At 44.1% G+C, this 13,445-nt stretch overlaps 1 protein-coding gene across 2 annotated transcripts in view; it reads right to left on the reverse strand.

Moving 5' to 3' along the window:
- Positions 1-1,690: 1,690 nt before the first annotated feature.
- The window catches only part of LOC141133620 (insulin receptor substrate 1-like), a 60,845-nt gene continuing 49,090 nt past the window's right edge, over positions 1,691-13,445 (reverse strand). For both annotated transcript variants that reach the window (XM_073623099.1, XM_073623098.1), the window contains one exon: positions 1,691-4,014. In XM_073623099.1, coding sequence (XP_073479200.1) covers positions 4,007-4,014 — 8 coding nt within the window. In that variant the 3' untranslated portion in view covers positions 1,691-4,006. The remainder of the gene's footprint in view (positions 4,015-13,445) is intronic.

Here is a 13,445-nt window from a genome sequence, read left to right on the forward strand (position 1 = left end):
ATTTTTTCAGAAGCACATTTGTGAGGTCAGTCACTGATGTTGGACGAGAAGGCCTGGCTCACAGTCTCTGCTCTAATTCACCCCAAAGGTGTTCTATTGGATTGAGGTCAGGACTCTGCTCAGGGTAGGGCCAAGTTCCTCCACTCCAAACTCGCTCATCTATGTCTTTATGAACCTTGCTTTGTGCACCGGTCCAAATCATATGGTGGAGGGGGGGGGTTAGGGGTTTTGGGGTTGTTTTTCCAGGGGTTGGGCTTGGCCCCTTAGTTCCAGTGAAGGGAACTCTTAAGGCGTCAGCATACCAAGACATTTTCATGCTCCCAACTTTGAGGTTACATTAAGGGGATGCCCCTTCCTGTTCCAAAATGACTGCCCACCTTTGCACGCACAAAGCAAGGTCCATAAAGACATGGATGAGTGAGTTTAGGGTGGAGAAACTTGACTGGCCTGCACAGAGTCCTGACCTCAACCCGATAGAACACCTTTGGGATGAATTAGCGTGGAGACTGCAAGCCAGGCCTTCTCGTCCAAGATAGTTACATAGTAGGTGAGGTTGAAAAAAAGACACAAGTCCAATCTATGTGTGTGATTATATGTCAGTATTACATTGTATATCCCTGTACGTTGCGGTCGTTCAGGGATCAGTGGCTGGCCTCACAAATGCGCTTCTGGAAAAATGGTCAATCATTCCCATAGACACACTCCTAAACCTTGTGGACGGCCTTCCCAGAAGAGTTGAAGCTTTTATAGCTGCAAAGGGTGGGCCAACTCAATATTGAACCCTACCGACTAAGACTGGGATGCCATTAAAGTTCATGTGCGTGTAAAGGCAGGCGTCCCAATACTTTTGGTAATATAGTGTATGTAACTCACTGCTAGCTTAAATTACTTGTACATGGAATCCACTAGAGGGCAGGTAACATCCATCTCAGCTGGTCACCACTGTAGTTCGGGTGAAAAGACAAGGTCCACCTGCCACAGATATTTCCCAACTCCCCCCAACGATCTAGACAGCAGTATAGACTTGACAGAGAAATCAATCACTGTTCCACTCAAACACAGAAATAAATTTGGCATGGAGTTACAGTTTAAGATGCTGCAGGTCCTGATGATCGCCTCTGGAAAAAATTCTGACCACTCTCAGTGGAGACAGCAATTTATAAAAAAAATGTTGCTGTGCAAACATCATAGCATTTGCACAGCCATTATAAATAATCCATTTTTGAATACTTTTATTTCCTATTATCATCAGCTCCAACTAGTGGCCATTATGCAACATTTTCCTGAAATATTTGAATCAGTAAAATATCACATAATGACCACTAGATGGAGCTAAAGATCATAACATTTAGGCACCTTCATGACCGCTGGGCAAATGCTGTGACATTCGTACAGCAAATTTTTTTCAGAGATGTCCAAGGGTTTGAAGGAGTAGAAAAAAAATGAGCTATCTGACCTCATCAGGAGGTAATTTTTCTCAATTGTCCAGGTGACACCAGTACAAGAGATGGGGGAAGGGGGTCTCCCTAAGGGACCCACCAGCAGTTTTATAAAAATTGATAATTTCGTAAGATTTTGTATTACTCCTTTCTTTCCAAAGGGTAGAGGTGGACCATGTGAAGATCAGTGCCTGTCGTAAGGAAGACCTTTTCCCCCCCACTACAAAACAAAAAAACACTCGGCTCCAAAAGGCGTTTCAAAACACTTTATTTAATAGACTTAGCTTATACAAGGCAAATTTCCTGGCTTCTGGCGGCTCCCATCTTTCGAGCACCCTCTACCCTCCCCTTGGTGTTGGAAATAGTTCACTAGCCAAATCCAGGACACCCTTATGGCAAAGTGAGCATTCGCATTGGCTCAGATTCCAGTTTCTTACTCAGCCCCACCCCCATAGCACCATCAAATCTTGGAATGTTCCACTAACCCACTAAATATGGGGGGGGGGGGGGGGAGACAAGCTTGTAAGTTAACGCTTTAAGTACCATTTCCTTTTTTTTGGTATTATCCAGGTATAAAGCAGCACATTGAGGGGGATATATAAAACGGTCTCTTGCATATATTGACACCTGTGAAATCATTAAGTCCAGACATAGGTCCTCCCTGAGCCTCAGGATTACCATGAGGAACCATCAGGGAGGCTTTACCGTGATTTGGTGCTAAACCGCGCCTGTTGAGCGTCACCTGGATAATACGCAACTCCATCATTTAAGATTCCTACATCCACCCCCATAATACTTTAATCTTACTCTATATATTATATCATCTGCATAAACATCTATACATACATACATATATATTTTTTTTTCTCTTGGTTTCAAAAAAGTAAATTGATCTGAAAGGACTTCAAGGCCGACACACACTTATACAAAGTACCCGCCCCTTGCACAAAGAGGACTCCTAGTCGATTGAGTGTCTTGTACCTATAGGAACGTCCCTAGTGAAGCGGGCTCAAGCCCTCACATATTGGCAGGGACGTCCCTAGTGAAGCAGGCTCACATAATGTCAGGAACGTCCCTGGTGAAGTGGGCTCGCGTATGGGCAGAAACCTCCCCGGTGAAGTGGGCTCATGTATGGGCAAAAACGTCCCTGGTGTAGCAGGCTCAAGCCCTCATGTATTGGGAGGAATATCCCTGGTAAAGCGGGCTTGCGTATTGGCAGAAACATCCCTGGTGAAGCAGGCTCAAGGCCTCACGTATTGGCAGGAACGTCCCTGGTGAAGCAGGCTCAAGCCCTTACCTATTGGCAGGAACGTCCCTGGTGAAATGGGCTCAAGCCCTCATGTATTGGCAGGAACATCCCTGATGAAGCAGGCTCAAACCCTCACATAGTGGCAGGAAGGTCCCTGGTGAAGCGGGCTCAAGCACTCACCCTTCGGCAGGAACGTCCCTGGTGAAATGGGCTCAAGCCCTCACGTATGAGCAGGAACATCCCTGGTGAAGCGAGCTCAAGCCCTTGTGTATTGGCAGGAACGTCCCTGGTGAAGCAGGCTTAAACTCTCACATAGTGACAGGAAGGTCCCTGTTGAATAGGGCTCAAGCCCTCGTGTATTGGTTAAAGATACAATATGGCTGCCTTGAGGCCGTGTCACTGGCAGGTGCACGTCCATTGGATCGTAAACATCCCCACAAAAACGGACTGTAGTATCAGAAAAGTATTAAAAAATGCAAAAATCTTCCCCCACCCTACTTCTAGAGAAATAGGGAGGGGGGGTCAAGCAGCCATGTGGTACGGTTGTGTGTCTGAATGACGGTTAGTCACCGCTTGGCGCACCGTCTGCAGCTACATGTGGCTCTGGGAATTGGACAGCAAATGGTTTTGAAGCCATGGCGGCCCCCTTACTCTCTCCTTTTACATCGTACCTTCTATGTTTAACCACAGTGGAATTTCCATCCTTTTAGTACCAATATCCATTTCTATGGTAAACTCAGCAAAAAAATTCTCATACCCACCCAGGGTTCGGTATTGGCGGACATTTTGCGAGATGTCAACAAGGCGGTCAAATATATTCGCTAAGGCATACGTAGCCTCACGCATTCAGGTAGAAATTTCTAACATTTCTCAAAATGGCCAACGCACCGGTAAAATCAGCACTCACCCCATGAAGCAGCTTGCTGCCAGCACCAAAAATATAATCTACTTTTTGGCCAAGAAACCCATCCTATACATTCAGTGTTTCTCTCGTAAACTTGACCTATTGGGTTGAAGGTTTCCTCCCTGTGCGCTGGCCGTCCGTTCCCGTTGCAAGGGTGAGTAGGGTGCGATGGCGGCCAAGACCAACATTGTCAACTGCAATTCCAGAAAAAAAACAAAAAATCCCATCTCGCAAAAGAAAACAAAAAGGCACTTTTTTCCCCCACATCGAAAAGACCAATCCTGAAGCTTCCGGCAGATGCAAGATTTACAGAAAGTGCAAATAGAAAAACGGTAATAGTTTTGTGCAGAATACGCCAGTTCAGCCATCTTGGTTTTCATGAGAAGAGCTTGGTCGAGTCCCTGGATACAATTTTTAGCATTCTAGGGGGAAAATAAAGAAATTTGAGAGTTATAAAGCAAAAGAGACAACATAAATTAACAGAAACCCAAAATTAATTATAGATAAACCATTGCCAGGAGGCAGGTAAGGCCAACTGTATTGTGCATTGACAGCTTTTTGAGCGTGGTGGGGAGATGGAGGTGGGCTTTGTAGCAGCACAGGAAACAAAAGTTCTGTGATGTCATTGGTGACATCATAAGCACTTCCTATCCACCACTTTCTATTTTTTTCCTGCCACCGACCACCACTTCTGGGACCTTTCTCCTCTCAGTGACCCATCACTGGGGAATTTGTTCCTCCCAGTGACACCAGGACATTTTTCCCTGTCACCAAACACCACTTCTGGGGCCTTTCTCCTCCTAGTGATCCACCACCGAGGTAATTTTTCCTCCCATTGACACCAGGGCATTTTTTTTCCCTCTGACACTTACTGTACCACCACTACTCCTGGGGCCTTTCTGCTTCCAGTGACCCCCCCACCAGTGCAAATTTCCCCCCTAATGACACCAGGACACTTTTCCTGCCATCGAACACAACCTCTAGGGCATTATTTCCCAGTGACCCACCACTAAGGTATTTCGCAGGACTTTTTTTTTTTTTCCTGCCACTGTTGCAATTTTTCTCCTAAAGACACCAGGTCAATTTTTTCTGCCATTGAAACACTACCTCTGGGGCATTATCACCTCTCAGTGAGCCACCAATGAGGTTTTTTTTTTTCCTCTCAATGACACCAGGGCATTTATTTTTTCCTGCCACTGCCCACCATTCTGGGGCCTTTCTCCTGCCAATGACCCACCACCCAGGTATTAAAACACCAAATCCTCCCGTCAATTTTTCCCCCGACACCAGGCTGTTTTTTCTGCCATGGAACACCACCTCTGGGGCATTATCACCTCCCAGCGACCCACCGCTGAGGCATTTTTTTCTCCCAATGACACCAGGGCATTTATTTTTTCCTGCCACTGCCCACCACTTCTGGGGCCTCCTTCCAATGACCCACCAGTGGTGCAATTTACCCCCCTAATGACACCAGGACATTTTTCCTGCCATCAATCATCAGCATCATCTCCCAGTGACCTGCCACCAAGGTATTTTTTCCTCCCAATGACCCATGGCATTTATTTTCTCCTGCCACTGACCACCACTTCTGAAGCCTTTCTCCTCCCCGTGACCCACCACTGGCAAATTTTTTCCTCCCAGTGACCGCCACTTCTGGGTCCTTTCTCCTTCCAGTCCTCCCACCATCAGTGCAATTTTCCCCTCTGACACCAGGACATTTTTCCTGCCATCAAACACCACTTCTAGGGGCATTATCAGCCGTCAGTGACCCACCACCGAGGTATTTTTCCCTCCCAATTACAACAGGACATTTTTTTCCCCCACTTTAAATTTTTTTTGAAATTTATTTTTGCAACAACAAGAGCGTATGTTCATGATAGTAAATGATTCACTAACATAGATTCTTATTAGCATACGTTAAAAATAGGTACATCCGAAAGGTAATTAAAAAAAAAGGTATAAAAGGTAACAAGATGATATCAAGCTTAAAATATCAGGTCTCGCTTACCCCATTTGGGTTCTGTAACTGTAAGTGGAGACCGGTTATTAAGCTGTTACGTTCAATATGAAAGAGATAATTTACACCTAAACTTTAATTTGAAGGTCAGTTTTTTTACAAGTTACAGTACTTTAGATAATTGGAAGCTCTAGGGTGGACCATCCAAGCTTGCCATTTTTTTTTTATAACTAGTCGTAGAATAATTTTTGTATGTCAACATCAGCTCATATTGTGCTTGAATATTCAATCTAAAAATAACATTGGATAAGTTCGGGGCATCAGAGGTTTTCCACATACTAGAAATTGTAATCCTTGCTGCTATGAGTATATGGGCTACTATTGTTCTAAACCAGGGGTCTCCAAACTTTTCAAACAAAAGGCCAGTCTACTGTCCTTCAGACTTTAGGAGGGCCGGATTTTGGCCAGTGGGGGTAGAAAATGTCCCAGACCCAGCATCAGTGAGAATAAATATGGCCTCAGGGTTGGTGGTCAGTAGGAGGGGTAGTGCCCCATTACTGGTATTAGGAGTAGTAGTATTCCATCATTGGTATCAGTGGAAGACATTGTGCCCCATTGCTGGTGTCAGTGGGAGGAATAGTTCCTCATATCATTGGGAAGAATAGTGCCCCAAGGGCCGGATAAAGGCTAGCAAAGGGCCACATCTGGCCCTCGGGCCGCAGTTTGGAGACCCCTGTTCTAAACATTAGAGGGTAGATGTCAAGATTTATTCCTAATAGGTCCATAGCAGGAGTGAGATCAATTAGGTCACCAGTGAAATCCGCTAGGAATGTGGAGATAGCTTTCCAGAAACTATGTCAATTTTTACAGCTCCATAGGGTGTGGTGTAGGTTTCCTATTTGTTCATTGCACCTCCAACACAACGGTGATGAGGAGGGGTACATTTTTGATAATCTGTACGGAGTCAAATACCATCTATTTAGGATTTTTTGAAAATTATCCCAACGATCTGTACAAGAGGAGGCCTTCCTACATATTAAGATTGCCTTCCTCCATTGGTCTCCTGAGAAATTCTGCGATAAATCTTTTTCCCATTTAAGCATGTGGGGATTTTTGTACTCTTGGGGGGGTGATGCAGAGAGGAGCTCATAGAATACGGGGAATTCCCCTTTTCCTCTGTTCTCTTTTGTTAGTTTGGTATTGCCAAATAATTGTAGGGATCATTATACTATTATCGGGGATGAAGTTCTTTAGGCGAGAGCATCTTTCAAATTTTACCTGATATTAATTTCTTGTATCCCGAAGTCCTTATACAGGTTATATCCTTGTGTAATACAGTCTTTTGATGATATGCGGATTTTACAATAGTCTAGTATTTTTACAGGCAATCGTATTGTATCAATTTTGTCCCAGCTTTTAGTTTTGGATAGGATGCTTTTGGATGAAGGCCTAAGGCCGAAACGCGTCAACATTTTTGGATGTTGTTATTGCTGTAATGCCCAAATAAATATTTTCTATGGAGAAGCTGTCGAGTTGCCGGCCTGTACTACTCTATGGATCTTCCACGCCATCAGGGTGGCTTTAATACTAAGTAGGTTGGGAATATTATATTTTTTATTGAGTAAATAGGTAGCCAAAGACAATGCATACATATCGTGTCCTAAAGTTACTTCTCTTTCAATGTTGGTCCATAGTTTATCCTCTGAAAGAGGAAAACCAATACTTCATTTGATCTAGTAACAAGGCATAGTAGTAGTTTCTAACATCTGGTAGTCCCATTCCTCCTGCCAATTTGGTGGAAGTCAGTATAGAGAATGCCACTCTGGGTTTTTTTTACCATTCCAGATGAAGTTTTTAAGTTTCGTATTAATCTGCGTAAAAAATTTGTTAGCAATTACAACCGGGAGGGAACTAAAATAATACAGGATTTTGGGTAGTGTTTGCATTTTAAATGCTGCTATTTTCCCTACCCATGTGAGTTGAGGACATTTTTTTTTCCCTGCCACTGACAACCACTTCTGGGACTTTTCTCCTCCCAGTGACCCACGACCAAGGTACTTTTTCCTCCCAATGACATGAGGGCATTTTTTTCCTGCCACTTACCACCACTTCTGGGGTCTTTCACTTCCCAGTGACCCACCACTGGGGAATGTTTTCCTCCCAGTGACACCAGGACATCTTTCCCTGTCACCGACCACCATTTCTGGCACCCTTTCTCCTCCCAGTGACCCGCCACTGGGGTATTTTTTTTTCCTCCCAATGACACCAGGACATTTTATTTCCTGCTACTTACCACCACTTCTGAGGCCTTTCTCCTCCCAGTGACCCACCACTGGTGCAATTCCCCTCTAATTACACCAGAAAATTTTTCCTGCCATCAACCACCACTTCTAGGGGCATTATCAGCTGCCAGTGACCCACCACTGAGGTATTTTTTTCCTCCCAACGACACCAGGGAATTTTTTTTTTACCCTGATACTTACCATCACTTCTGAGGCCTTACTCCTTCCACTGACCCACCACCAAGGTATCTTTTCCTCCCAATTACACCATGAGTTTTTTTTTTTCCCTGCCACCAACAACCACTTCTGAGGCTTTTTCCTCCCGGTGACCCACCACTGGGAAATTTTTTCCTCCCAGTGACACCAGGACATTTGTTCCCTGTCACTAACCGCCACATCTGGGGCCCTTTCTCCTCCCAGTGACCCACCACTGGAGGTATTTTTTACTCCCAATAACACTAGGGCATTTGTTTCCTGCCACTTACCATCACTTCTGGGGCCTTTCTCCTCCCAATGATCTCCACCAATGTAATTTTCCCCCTAATGACACCAGGTCATTTTTTTTCTGACATCGCATTCTCACCTCCCAGTGACCCACCATCAAGGTATTTTTTCCTCCCAATGACACCAAGGCATTTCATTTTTTCCTACCACTGACCACCACTTTTGGGGCCTTTCTCTTCCCAGTGACCAACTACCGATGCAATTCCCCCACCCCCCATGATGCCAGGACATTTTTCCTGCCATCAACCACCACTTCTAGGGGCATTATCAGCTGCCAGTGACCCACCACTGAGGTATTTTTTCCTCCCAATAACACTAGGGCATTTGTTTCCTGCCACTTACCATCACTTCTGGGGCCTTTCTCCTCTCAATGATCTCCACCAATGTAATTTTCCCCCTAATGACACCAGGTAATTTTATTCTGACATGGCATCCTCACCTCCCAGTGACCCACCATCGAGGTATTTTTTCCTCCCAATGACACCAAGGCATTTAATTTTTTCCTACCACTGACCACCACTTTTGGGACCTTTCTCCTTCCAGTGACCAACTACCGGTGCAATTACCCCCCCCCCCCCCATGATGCCAGGACATTTTTCCTGCCATCATACACCACTTCTGGAGGATTATCTCCCAGTGACCCAGCATCAAGTTATTTTTTCCTCCAAATGACACCAGGGCAATTTTCCCTGTCACTGACTACCACTTCTGAGGCCTCTCTCTTCCCAGTGCCCCACCACTGGTGAAATTCCACAAATTCCAGAAATTTTTCCTGCCATCGAACACCACCTTTGGCTCATTCTTTCATCCTACTGACATCAAAGCATTTTTTCCTGTCACGGACTGCCATTTTTGGGCCATTTTTCCTCCCAATGACCCACCAATAGGGTATTTTTCCTTCCAATGACCCACCTCCAGGGCATGTTTTCCTCCTAATGACAACACCAAGGCATTTTTCCTGCCATTACCCCCCCACTTTTGGGGCCTTTCTGCAGCCAATGATGCAATGCCAGGGCATTTTTTTTCATACCAATGACAACATCAAGGCATTTTCTCCTGCCACTAATAGCCTCTTCTAGGGGTCTCCCCTCTATGACCCATAACCCCTGGAGCATTTGCTTCCCAAAGACAACAGGGAATTCTTTATTCTGCCACTGACCACTATTTCAGGGGCTATTCTCCCAATCACCTGCCACTGGGCTATTTTTTCCTCCCATTGACACCGGACACCAAGGCATAATTTTTTCCTGCTACATACTGCCACCTATGGGGCCTTGCTATTCCAATGCCCCACCGGCCACAGACTGCCGTTTCTTGGCCATTTTTTCTCCCAATGACCCACCATCAGGAACTTTTGTCCTCCAACGACAATACCACCAAGGCATTTTTCCTTCCAATGACCCACCCCTGGGGCATATTTGGCTCCTAATGATACCACCAAGGAATTTTTCCTGCCGCTAATAGCCTATTCTAGGGGTCTCCCCTCAATGACCAACCAGCCCGGGGCATTCTTTCCTCCCAATGATAACAGGGCAGTTTCATTCCGCCACTGACCACCATTCCTGGGGACATTCTTCTCCCTATTATCCTACCACAGTGGCATTTTTCCTTTCAATGACCCACCTCTGGGGCACATTTTCTTCCGAATGACACTACCCAGGAAGTTTTCCTGTCACTAACTTTCACTTCAGGGGCCTTTCTCCTCCCGATTATCCTACCACTGTGGCATTTTTTTCTTTTCCAATGACAAATACCAAGGCATCTTTTTTTTTTCCCTGCCGCTGACCGTGACTTCTGGGGCCCTTTTCCTCCCAATGAACCGCCGCCAGGGGTTTTTTTTTTCCCTCCCAACAACACCAAGATTTTTTTTCCTGCCACTGAATCCACTTCTGGGGCCTTTTTCCTCGCAGTGGCCTCCCATTGAGGCATTTTCTCCTGGGGCCTTTCTCCTCCTAATGACCTACCACAAGGGCATTTTTTTTCCTCTCAATGACACCAGGGTTTTTTTTTCCCTGCCACTGACCATCACTTTATAGGGCCTTTCTCCACCCACTGGATCCACCACAGGGGCATTTTTTTTTTTATTCCTATTACACCAACAAGGCATCTTTTTTTCTGCCACTGCCCACCGCTTCTTGTGACTTTCTTCTCCCAAAGACGACCCACCACCAGGGCATTTTTCCTCCCCAATAACACCGGGGTGCGTTGGCTTAAGACAACCCGCGTTCAAAATGAATGGACCGACAACTCCACCCCAGCATGCTTGAAATTACACACAAGCTTTATTCATTTTTTATTACCAAAGTAATCCTCTGCGGCGCTCTGCAACACATGTGCAATCCTTTGTTGCATCAGGAGGCTATTCAAAATTAATAGTACCACAATGCAGCATGTTACTAGTATGAATTAGACCAATCTATCTCTTGCCATTTTTTTTAGCTTAGTTCCTAAGCTCAGGATGATCTTTTAAAATTTTTTTTACCATCTGTGAGGGTCATTCGCTCATGTAAATGAGCGCAATATTACCCAGAATTTTAAAGCTAAACTCCAGGCACCAACATTTTAAATCTATTCCTCAATCTTAACAAAAGATATAAATTTATTTTGTGTGAGGGAGGGGGAATGGGGGTTGCAAGTAGTCCCTCCAGCCATCATGAGGGGTTGCCACCATCCCTGTGCCCGGGTCTGTACACCTGCTGTGCCCATTATTAGGGGTTCCCACCATCCCTGTGATGAGTTCCTGGATCTGTACACCTGCTGTGCCCATTATTAGGGGTTCCCACCATCCCTGTGATGAGTTCCTGGATCTGTACACCTGCTGTGCCCATTATTAGGGGTTCCCACCATCCCTGTGATGAGTTCCTGGATCTGTACACCTGCTGTGCCCATTATGAGGGGTTCCCACCATCCCTGGGCTGAGTTCCCAGGTCTGTACACCCGCTGTGCCCATTATGAGGGGTTCCCACCATCCCTGTGCTGAGTTCCCAGGTCTGTATACCTGCTGTGCCCATTATGAGGGGTTCCCATCATCCCTGTGCTGAGTTCCCAGGTCTGTACACCCGCTGTGCCCATTATGAGGGGTTCCCACCATCCCTGTGATGAGTTCCTGGATCTGTACACCTGCTGTGCCCATTATGAGGGGTTCCCATCATCCCTGTGCTGAGTTCCCAGGTCTGTATACCTGCTGTGCCCATTATGAGGGGTTCCCACCATCCCTGTGCCGAGTTCCCGGGTCTGTACACCTGTTGGGCTCATTATGAGAGTTGCCATATCTTTTTTTTTTTTTTTTGTATGTGTGAAAGAGACCTAACAGCATAGCTTCGAGGCAGGGTTACCCTTTTCTCATGGACGGAAGGTGGGGGGGAGGGGGTGGAGTGTAAAGCAAGTTTAGGGCGTCGCCAACATATGACAATAATACATCAATGTCGATTAGATACGCCCGCCATCAGTACAAAGAACGCAAAGGAAAAAAAAAAATGTAAACCGTTCTTAGCTTTGCAGTATATCTAGGAGGCGGGGTGCGGCCAGAGAAAAGCGCATTTTTTTATTTTATAGGTTAAGGAAAAAAAAATTGTCCGGATTTTTAGAAGAAATGCCCACGGGAGACCTAACAGAGCGCCCTATGAACTCGCAGCTGTGCCCGCTTTTCTCACCCTTGTCGTCCCATCTGCCGCCTCCATAAATAACCAAATCATGAAAGGGAGCTGAGCGACCCCAGAGTGGCGTTTTTACGAGTGCGGGGGGTGGGGGGATGGGCGGCAACATGACGGGTAGCTACTGGGAGATGAATAAATATTACACTTTTCATGAAAAAAAAAAAAAAAAGAGGGCACAGAGAGGACGATGGCAGCCACCGCCCTACTGTCTGAGGGCTGCTGCCAACCTCCAAATTGAGCCCTGGATGATTAAGAATTCAAGTTCAGAAAAAAAAGGTGGACTATATTATATAAAAAAAAAAAAAAAAAAAAGAAGTGAGCTGCGTTATTTTTTTTTTATATATCTTAGAAGCTATAGAGCAGCTCACTTTTTTTTTTTAAATCTATGAAGCTATAATATAGTCGTTTTTTTTTTTTATATATATATATCTTAGAAGCTATAATGAAAAAGTGGACTACATTATAGCGTCATAGATTTTTTATATATATCTTAGAAGCTTTAAACACGGCTCACTTTTTTAAATTTTTTTAAATCTATGACGCTATTATATATTTTATATATATATAAAAATAAAAAAAATTATAAAAAAAAGTGGACTACATTATAGCTTCATAGATTTAAAAAAGAAAAAAGTGAGCTGCGTTATTTCTTTTATATATCTTAGAAGCTATAACGCAGCTCACTTTTTTTTTTTTTTTTTTTTTCTATCTATGAAGCTGTAATGTAGTCCGCTTTTTAATTATTTTTTTTTATATATCTTAGAAGCTATAATAAAAAAGTGGACTACATTATAGCGTCAGATTTAAAAAAAAAACAATTTAAAAAAAAAGTGAGCTGCGTTATAGCTTCTAAGATAGATATATATCTATATCTATATATATCTCTCTATCTATCTATCTAAAAAAAGAAGTATGGACTGCAATATAGCATTATAGATAGAAGTGGGCTGCGTTATAGCTTTTAAAAAAAAAAAAAATGAACTGCCTAATAGATTTATTTAAAAAAAGTGGTCTGCATTAAAGCTTCATAAAAAATAAAAAAAAGCCACAGCAACCATGAGGTTCAGCGCCATTTCGCACCCTTCTTTTTTGCGTAGGGCAGCCCACTGAAATGAATGGGCTTGCCCTACAGGTGAGTACACCCATGCATTTGCTAACGCATGCGCCAAACGCAGATCCACCGCAGAATGCTTTTTAGAAGGACAGCAGTATAGCCGAATGTATGAATGAGCCATAAGCTTGTCAGGTCAAGTTTATTTTACTTTATAAAAAGGATTTTAAGTGCTGTTTCAGTGGTTTTATCTTTGTTTTTGAAATGACATGTTTTAATTTTTAATATGTTATATCATTAATATAACATTTGCAATTGTTTAATATTGCATACTACAGAATTATTAAAAATATTTTTTTAGCTATTAATATGCGGCTTTCTGTAATCTTTTTCGAAAATTAAA

This window comes from Aquarana catesbeiana, linkage group LG03 (genome assembly GCF_042186555.1).
Source record: "Aquarana catesbeiana isolate 2022-GZ linkage group LG03, ASM4218655v1, whole genome shotgun sequence".
NCBI classification, from domain to species: Eukaryota; Metazoa; Chordata; class Amphibia; order Anura; family Ranidae; genus Aquarana; species Aquarana catesbeiana.